Below are 10,000 nucleotides of genomic sequence, written 5' to 3' on the forward strand. Positions count from 1 at the left end.
TTAAAAACTTGCTTAATCGATTAATAAGCAGAAATCCTGGGAGGTTAGCTTCTGTAACTCCATTTAATCAATTACACCTTTCCTTATTCGATTAACGGATTTCACCATGACTTAATCGATTATCAAATGAGTTAATCTATTAATATTGTTTAAAAAATGGTTTTTTCTAACTATTTGGTAAACGCCCTATATGATGAATGGACATGTAACATGATTTTAGAAATGATTAAATCCTTTATGTATAAAACCATGTATGCTTAATGCAAATGCATGAAACTTACTTATCATATATATGTATGTAGATGTTATGTCTCATCCTATATGATTTTCATTTTAGACTTTTTGTGAGACACTTCCATCTTAGTTTTACCTAACCTAAAACTCAATACTAGGCAAGCATCTTAGGACTTTAGAATATAAAAAGCAACCATAAGTTCTATGACGTTGACCTTGAGTTTTTGGTATGTTGTTTGTTGAGTTGTCCAAGTCTTCAAGCTTCCATATAAGACCTTGTCTTCATCAAAACTTAGTAGGTTGGTTATAATGGCATCCTTTGACTATTTGCCATTTCACTTTCAGTAACCGGTTACCCTATTGTGTAATTCATTACCTAAGATATTTGTTTGAAATTTGGGAATTTTTATGTTGAGTAACCGATTACTCACTTCGAGTAACCGATTACTCTTACCAGTATTTAAGTTTCCCTCATTTTTCAAACACTTCTTCTTCTTCCTCAAACCCCTTTTTTCGTGTTTACCCTAGTGTTTCTCTAAAAACCTCATTTTTTATCCGATTTGCGTGATTTTTGAGTCGTTTCATATCACATTTTCAATTCTAAACACTTCTATTCCATAGATTTTGTGTTTAGTGGCCTTAATCAAAAATCCCAAAATCTCTCAAACCTCAAAATTTAACTTTTTCAAAACTTCAATCAATGACTTTATCATCGAGGGCTAAGAAGCAATGTACCAATTGTCTCAAAAGAAGCAAGGTACTTCATCTTATGAAGCTAACCCTCTAGATTTGGCACGTCTTCTTGCCAATGATGAACAACGTAAAGTTTTCTCGGAGCATTTCCTTGTACGAACCATCTTTGCTCCTACAAAATCTTTTTGATTTTTGTGAGAAATCAAATGCCTATTATCTTGAACTTGTTAAAGTATTTTACTTCAACTTGAACTTTAGGAAAAATCGTCTAACATCCTATGTGAAAGGAAAAGAAATTGTTTTAGATGTGAAGACCTTCAGTTCAATATGTTGTAATATACCTTCTCAAGGTAGCATAAAAGATTTCAATCTTGCATATGAATGGGATAATTATGATAGAAAAGAGTTCTACTACTCTATGTGTAGATTCTCTAAAAGGGAAATCGAAATGCATAAGCAACTGGCGTTAGGTGAAACTGTAAAGAGTGGAGATATTCTTACTGTAGGACACCATAACTAAATTATGTTTTTCTTCAATGTAATTTGTAGCAAAGTGATTGATCTAAGAAATAACCTGCATTGCAAAGACAAATTATTCTGACTTTGTGAGCTTGAGATGTATTTACCATCTTCTTTCTTTGGCAGAATGGTTCATCTAATGATTCATCTTATTCGAGAGACACAACTATGTGGCCCTTCTTATAAGAGATGGATTTACCCACTTGAGCGTTATATGAAATCATTAAAAGGCATGTGAAAAACGGATCAAGACCAGATGATTGTATTGTTGAGTGATATATTGTTGAAGAAACTCTTGAATTTTTTAATGGATACCTTTCTGATGTTGATTTCATAGGCATTCCAAAGCCTTGTTATGCCGAAAGAACATTTGGTGAATGGATTACTGGACAATAAGCATTGTCTATATCGAAAAAGGAATTGGAGCAAACACACTTATATGTTTTACGTAATGCCGACATGGTTGAGCCATATGTTAAAAGACATAAGGAGATGCTTAGGATTTTTAACCCAATTAAGAATGAAAATTGGATTTCTAGAGAGTATTATCAGTATTTTATAAAATGTCTAAGAAATCACATTGTTGAGGAGTTGAATATAAATGCATATTCAGTTTCTAAAAGATTGAAATGGTTAGTCAATGGTCCAAGTATTCATATCTTATATTACATTGGTTACCTAATTAATAAGTTTACATTTTATATGAAAAACAAGATGATCAAAGTACAATGCAAAATAGTGGTGTACTATTGTTTCTCAAACTATACATATGTCACATGTCAAAGATAGAAACTCAATATATGTGAATATGTCATACTTTGTGATCATTGAACACATATGGGAATTGGATTATACAACGTGTTGGGTGCCATTTTTTATTGTATGTGAGTTGATAACATCAACAAAGCTTTTGAGTTGATGAGTTAGGGTTTATGCAGGTGGATCTTAATAGGTCATGATATAAATATTAGTCTTTTATTCTAGCATCACAAACTCAACAAGTATTCTATGTTAGTGATCTGTCAAGATCAAGAAGATATTCATGTTAAAGATAATCTTTTTTTTGGGACATCACAATCGCGTGAGAGCGGACCAACTATAGATGATGGTTTATATAGAAGAGATTATCACGGTGAAGAGATTTGGGTTTATATATAACAATGCTCCCTCTAGAGAGCGTTATTCAATATATCACACATAATAATACTCACTCTAGCAAACACTATTATATGTGATACATATAACATTGCTGGCTAGAGAGCAATATTGTATCTATAACATATAACATAGTTCCCTCTAGCAAGCATTGTTGATGTTCCATATTCTACAATATTCATAAAAGTGCTGTTAAATTTAACCATACATTCTATTGCGATTATATATATATAATGCTTGAAAGGGCTATTAAATAGAAATTTTGAGTACCGTTGAATAGAAATTTGGGGTAATGGCTCCCGTAGCAGTGATATTTCTGTATCTGCCAGTAAAAGTATATGCTTATACATATGCCGTTAGTTAGAACCAAGTTGGATCAAAGACAAAAAAAATAACATCAGGTTGGGTAAAAGGATGAAAAAAGTGGTTGCATTCAACAACAAACCAATCAAAAGGTTGATACACAATTCAAAAAATAACACCTTCATCTTTACTCAGAGAGTGAAAGTTAAAGTCCACAAACTACCCTCATGATGCTATCACCTAAAAAGGGTTAAAGGATATACTTAGTTGATTTTATTATCAACTATACTTTCTAATTAGTTAGTTGCCTTTTGTTTAGTTTGTAAGACTAAGTTTCCTCTTGTAATGCTTGTATGAGAGCATGGTTCTTTTGTAAACTCATACAACAATTCACAATCAATGAAGTTCATTTCTTCATTTCTTCAATTATTCTAAGAATTCCAATATAGTATTAGAGCAAAATATATTCTCATGTGTTCCATTATCTTTTACAATCTTCACAGTCTCTATTTCTCTCAATACTTCTTGATATTTTTGAAGCAAATATTGCTCATATTTCATCATATTCTTTTCTTTTTATTCTTGATAACGTATTACTCATATTTCATCATATTCTCCTCTTATTATTCTTAAGCAAATATTACTCATATTTGATCATACTCTTCTCTTGTTAATTTCTCTCATTCTTGGCAAGAAACATTATGATATTCTTGAGCAATAGACTAACCTTGTTCAACAACTACTACTATAATACTTCCTCAACTAGTTCTTGGTTGTGTATAGACTATAAAGCATTATACATTCTCAGCTGCATCTCTTCTAACGGCTACAAGATTTCTAACCTTGTTCAACAACTACTACTATAATACTTCACATTTGCTATCTTCTACCTAAGCTGAGATTCATTGGTATTTACTCTCTATATACATTCTATCATTCACTTTACTTTCCAGTTAGTTAGCCTTTTTTATTAGTTTGTTAGGCTAAATTTCCTATTATAATGCTTGTATAAAAGCATGGTTCTTTTGTAAACTTATTCAACAATTCACAATCAATTTTGATCCATGAAATTCATTTATTCACTTATTCTATGAATTCCAATAAAAAGAGCCAGAAAAATAAGGGGATCTACATACATTGAAGTATCCAATTGAAGAGAAAATAGTGAAAATACACCAGTATTAAATTGTCTTCATCCCCATAGGGGATAATATTGTTGGGGATGCCAGTGGAGACCTAACAGAGATGTCACTAATAAAGCTAGACATGGACTTCCTGTCTACAGAATAACGATGATGATTATGTCTCAAAGGGGATTTTGTCATGGGACTGGAAGGGACGGACATCCGGTCTCTCGTGGGGATTAAGGCCGACTTCCTCTCCGATCTATATGGGCTGCCAGAAATTGAGTGTCTCATGGTTGGTAGCAGTTCCAAAGTAGCTAAAACCTCAGCCATCTGTGGTCTGATTTTGGCCTCACTAGTGCATTGTAATGCAAGAATTGCAGTTGTGTATGCTGCCCGTTTAGGATACTGCCCTGCTAACTTGGTATCCATAATCCGGAGCAACTTCCTCCTATCATGCAAATAAGGTCTAGACCATTCTACCAGGTTTTGTTCCACTCCAGGTTTTGTGTTATCAATGGCACGGCGCCCTGATAGTAGTTCCAATAGCACAACTCCAAAGCTATAGACATCACACTTTGTAGTCAGCCGACCTGCAGAACTTAAAGATTACTTGGGATTAAATCCAAGATTAGTACCGTATTGCTCTGACATATCAAAAGGAAGACATTAAACATTGCATACAAATCAATGAGTAAATTAATCTTCTCATTTATCGAACAAATAAACAAAAAAGAACAAGGCAGAAATCACTAACTCATTGTGTAAGATATAGAGCAAGGACATTACTTCTTAAAAGGTTCTAATAGATAATTACATAAAACACATAAAATAACGATGGCCAGTACACAAGGCTTCCACCTAGTGGGGTTTGAGGAGGGTAAATGTAGCAGCCTTATCCTTGCAAGCGAAGAGGTTGTTTCCAGAACATCAAATCATATAAACATGTCCAAAAATTGCAGACAAAAGCCAGATATCATAGTATTTATCTTCGAAAAATACCTGAAAACAGATTATGTTACCCTGAGTGAAAATACATTGATCTCTGGTTCAGGCCCCATAATTATACAGATTAGGTGAATGCAAACAAATTTAAAGATCCAAGGCTATTGGGGAAACTTGATAAAGAATACTGAAATACAATTCACTAAGGATGACTCAATGTATACATGGTAATTTTTAAGTTGGTTGACCTGTCATGACATCACATCCTTGAAGTTTTCACTAATCACCAAGTTGAAACACAACATTAGTGATAATATCCTTCAAAGCACTGCTTTGATATGAAATATCACTCAACCATCCAATGGAAGAATCTAAAAGCATTAAAAGTGAGGAATATAGTAAAACCATATTTTTTATGGAACAAAAAGCATGATAACAAAACTTAAGCATAAATCAAACCTGTAGCAATATATTCAGGAGCAGCATAGCCTTGAGTGCCCAGGACACGAGTAGAAACATGTGAACAATCTCCGGTGGGCCCTGCTTTGGCAAGACCAAAGTCTGATAGTTTTGCATTAAATTCCTGGTTTTTGGAAAAACACATTGAAATGCCCGAATACTAGGACTATTGAAGTTGAAATAAATTTGAATTAGGAATTAATTTCAGACTGGGCATGTAAATTTAGAGATTCATTCTAAATAAAATGGCCAGAAAAACTAAAAAGGAAATAGAACCAAAGGGACAGAATACAAAGATGATAACTTTGGCAAGTTATTATTTTTATTCCAATTACATTATATCGTACATTCTTTTATCATTATGATTGCACCAACCATTCATTGCATGCGTAGAAGAAGTTTTCACCTAATGCCCACAAAACAATAGGAACACTAATGAAGTAATTAGTATCCAACGTACCAAATCTAATAAAATATTAGAAGCCTTGAAATCACGGTAGATAACTTGTTGCTTAGAGTCGTGTAAGAAGGTGAGACCTTGAGCAGCACCAATGGCAACTTTGATCCTTGTTGCCCAAGAAAGTGGTTGTGCTCCCCCTGCAGGAAACGGTTTCAGAATTGGAGCAATTTGATGCCAGAGTTTGAAAATATATATTTGTAAATCTTGATTTACAAACTTTTAAATCAAAGAACACGGCTTTAACATGTATTACTCTCTCAAAGTTATGCTACTAAATGCATCAACATACTGCAAAATAGATGATTCTCCAAGCTTCCTTTGGGCATGTACTCATAGACTAGAAGCAGATTATTCCCATCCAGGCAGTATCCATATAGTTTGACAAGATTTAGATGATGAAGTTGGCCAAGATGATTCACTTCAGACTGTAAATAAAGAAACATGTGATAGAATTTGATTCATTGAAACTAAAAGCGCCAGAATTAAGTACCGATAAATGCAACCTACCAGCCACTCCTTGTGCCCTTGAAAACCTTCAGGTTTAAGCTTCTTCACAGCAACCATTATTCCAGACCCAGGCCTTGAAGCTCCAAGGAGTTGCTCATCAATCCGCCCCTTATAGACATTACCAAATCCCCCCTCTCCTATTAGACTATCTGGATGAAAGTTTCTCGTCGCGTACTTCAGATAGTTGAATGTGAAGGCTTTTAGATGTTGGGAGGAAATTATGTCACCTTCAGATCTTGGAGAAGGGAGAGTCCCATGTTTACCTTCACCACTGTATCCAAGTACAGTTGGGCCTAAATGAGCTAAGGAACGAGTGCTTCTACCAGGAACTTTAGCATTATCTGCGAAACATATACCATTTAAATAGAAGGAAAAACTTCAATAAAAGAAAGAGATAGAAAAGCACAGCATAAGGGACAATCTATCTGTTCACTTGCCATAAATCATGTACAAAAAAGAGAAAGAACTCTGCAGAAGGGAAAAATAGCATTATCAAGTATCAACCATCAAATCCAAAAGAACAGTAGGGGGAGATTGCTTAGTTCTTGGTTTTCCAATTTAGGTATTACATTCTAATACAAAGTTTCTTCCCATGGACATGCACATAATCAGTTAACTTTTTCAATTTTATTCTACTTCTAGCAAAAACAAATGTTGTAGAGATAGATACTAGTATTATTAACAAGTAAAATAAGCATACAAGTAAAAATGATAATATACAAAATGGCTGCTTGACACTCCAGTTGTACTGAGAAACTATCCCTTCAGCTCTTGGAAAAATGACTTAGTTGTCGATGAGCTTATAGTGTCAAGATTTGTCCTGATGGGACAATTGCATGATTGAAGATTTTCTTAGTGGTAAAGGGATACCCTCAGATATTCTGACTCGATTATGGAGATACTTTCTCTCAGGTGCCCAACATTGTTTTTATTTAGTTCTTTCTTTCCATGGCTGCCATTCACAAATAGTCTTGACATCAACAACAACTTCTTACACAGTGAATTCTATGAATAGGTGTATATGCAACCACTCAAGGATCGCCTAACTTAGAGTGCAGACTGCGCAAATCCTTTATGATTTAAAACATTCTCATTTTGTTTCTTTTGGGAGAATCAGTTATGTAATTTTAATTTTTTGGCAAGATTAGATGCGAGGATCACCAGAGTAATTTTTTGGCAAGATTAGATGCGAGGATCACCAGAGTAAACTCTTCTCACACTCTTCACTACTTCACGAACCTATGCATATGTGTTATTTATGTTAATGACTTGATCATCACATGCATTGATCGGGCTGGTATCCAGAATCTAAGCAGCAATTATCTGATCACTTTGAACAAAATATTTGGTCTGTCACTGATATTTTTTTTTGGGATTGAGGTTGCTCAATCTAATACAGTTAATGCCCGAGTGATACTCTATGGATCCAAACATCAAACTACTACTGGATCAAGGGAGCCACTAGCAGAACTTGATAGATATAGACATTACCATCTAAACTAACGAGTTAACATTACTTCTCTATAAGTGTAGTAAGCCATTTTCAAAATGTTCCTTGTAATAATCATTGGGATATTATGGTTTAAATTTATAGATACATCAAAGGTACACTACGTAACGGGTTACTTCACGAAAATAAAGGAAATGCTTATGTTGTTGCTTATAGATACATCAAAAGCACATTAGGTGGACTCACCATCATATAGGAGTAATTTGAGGTAACTTGATCTCACAGAGGAGTCAGAAGCAAAACATTGTTGTTAGATCTAGCGCAGAGGCCAATTATCGCGAATGGCAACGGCAATTTGTGACCTTAAGTGGTTAAATTAATTGCTTTAGCAACTAAAATTAGCAGGCGACAAGGAAATGAAAGTAACTTGTGACAACTAGGCTTCTTTACCTATTGCTTCTGATCCAGTTATCATGAAATTATCAAACAAACAGAGTTTGGCTATCATTTTGTCAGGGAAAAGGTTCCTTGGAAGCATATGACATACATACATATATGATATATGTATGTCGGTCTGTGTGTAAGTGTGTTTTATAAGTAATGTTGGCAAGATCATGTCAGGCTTGCTCATTTCGAATCAGCAGTTAGTTGATATATTTACTAAGTCCACCAAAGGGCCTTAGGTTGCTAATATTTTAAACAGATTAGCCTTTATGACATATATTCATCAAGTTAAGGTTAAGTGTCAGAATGTACCTCATGTTCAATATGTAACTGTAGTCATAGCTGACTAATAGAACTGATTATTGGATATTGTAGTGAAAATAGCTATATTTGATTGGGCATTGGAATTTAAGTCATAGGAAATAGTTTTTCATTTATTAATATTATGAATTGTAAGATGTCTTAATTCATTGATGTGCATTGGTAGAACTAGCTAAGTGCACTCACTCATGCAATTTGTCTCCTATGTATATAGACAACTACGTCAATGAAACAAATCCGTCTACATAAAAGCATGACGTAAACTAAAATCTGCTCATAGCCCTACAGAATCTAATCTAATGATATTTCTTCCCTGATGCTGAATTAGTACCTCTTGTGCAAATGATAAAGATGAAGACATGATCACATGAGAAATTATTACAATGTGAAATACCAACATATTCCCAGACCTCAGTTACACTACCCTTCAAAAAAAGTCCCAGCCATTTTCAAGAAAACCCACCAGGAATAATACATGCTCCCAAACAGTTATTTAAATTGCAGACTGCAATATTGCAGTTGCGATGACCGCTGCAACCGCATCACACCGCAGTTGAGCTTGATACCAAACCGCAATGATGTGGCCGCATCGGGCCTAGCGCAACCGCATTGGACCATATTGACTGCAATTGCAGTAACCGCATGTTAACACTGATATCCAGAAACTAGAAGTAGAAATGAGATAGGAAGAATAGAACTAAGGATTCAATCCAATTGGATTTAAAGTCTGCAGAATCTATATTCAATTTGATTGTAGGAAAAGTTAGAATATAAGAGTAGAAGAGAACCAATCCCCTAGTAACTGAATTGCTCCAATTCGGTCACTTCCTTTCTAAGGATTACCCCATCTCCTATCCATCCTTCCCTTTTCTTATTTATCCTCTTAATTACAAAGTATCTAAAAGTAACTTACTAGTAAAAGTAAAACTAAAAGTAACTTGCAAACTAACTACTGCAACTTCTTGTTCCTTCTCACATACACCTTTGTAATGGGTGGTCTTGCTCCTCTATCACTACCCCCTTCCAAAAGAGCCACCTTGTCCTCAAGGGGAAAAGTAGGAAATTTGTCTTGTATGCTGGATGCTGTCTCCCAAGTGTTATCGGCTTCTGGCAATTGAGCCCATTTCAGCAACACCTCCACCAATCCTTGTTGATTCTCCCTAGACCCCAGAACATCTTCAGGCTCTACTTGTAACTCATACTCTTCATTCAACAATGCTGGAAGAGGTTGAGGTTGCTGACTCGGTTTAATGGCCTTCTTTAATAGAGATACATGAAAAACAGGGTGGATCTTAGCATGTTCAGGCAATTCGAGCTTGTATGCTACTGGTCCTACCTTGCTGATGATCTTATACGGTCCATAGTACCTTGCTGCCAATTTAGCAC

The 10,000-nt window shown here is 34.8% G+C and overlaps 1 protein-coding gene across 1 annotated transcript in view; it reads right to left on the reverse strand.

Moving 5' to 3' along the window:
- The window catches only part of LOC109326156 (probable serine/threonine-protein kinase PBL3), a 9,796-nt gene continuing 3,785 nt past the window's right edge, over window positions 3,990-10,000 (reverse strand). The window contains exons 2-6 of the mRNA XM_019558833.1: window positions 6,400-6,740; window positions 6,182-6,317; window positions 5,893-6,029; window positions 5,433-5,556; window positions 3,990-4,621 (exon numbers count right to left, since the gene is read on the reverse strand). Of these exons, the coding sequence (XP_019414378.1) occupies window positions 4,086-4,621; window positions 5,433-5,556; window positions 5,893-6,029; window positions 6,182-6,317; window positions 6,400-6,740 (1,274 nt within the window). The 3' untranslated portion in view covers window positions 3,990-4,085. The remainder of the gene's footprint in view (window positions 4,622-5,432; window positions 5,557-5,892; window positions 6,030-6,181; window positions 6,318-6,399; window positions 6,741-10,000) is intronic.

The sequence above is a fragment of the Lupinus angustifolius genome, chromosome LG14, assembly GCF_001865875.1.
Source record: "Lupinus angustifolius cultivar Tanjil chromosome LG14, LupAngTanjil_v1.0, whole genome shotgun sequence".
Taxonomy (NCBI): Eukaryota; Viridiplantae; Streptophyta; class Magnoliopsida; order Fabales; family Fabaceae; genus Lupinus; species Lupinus angustifolius.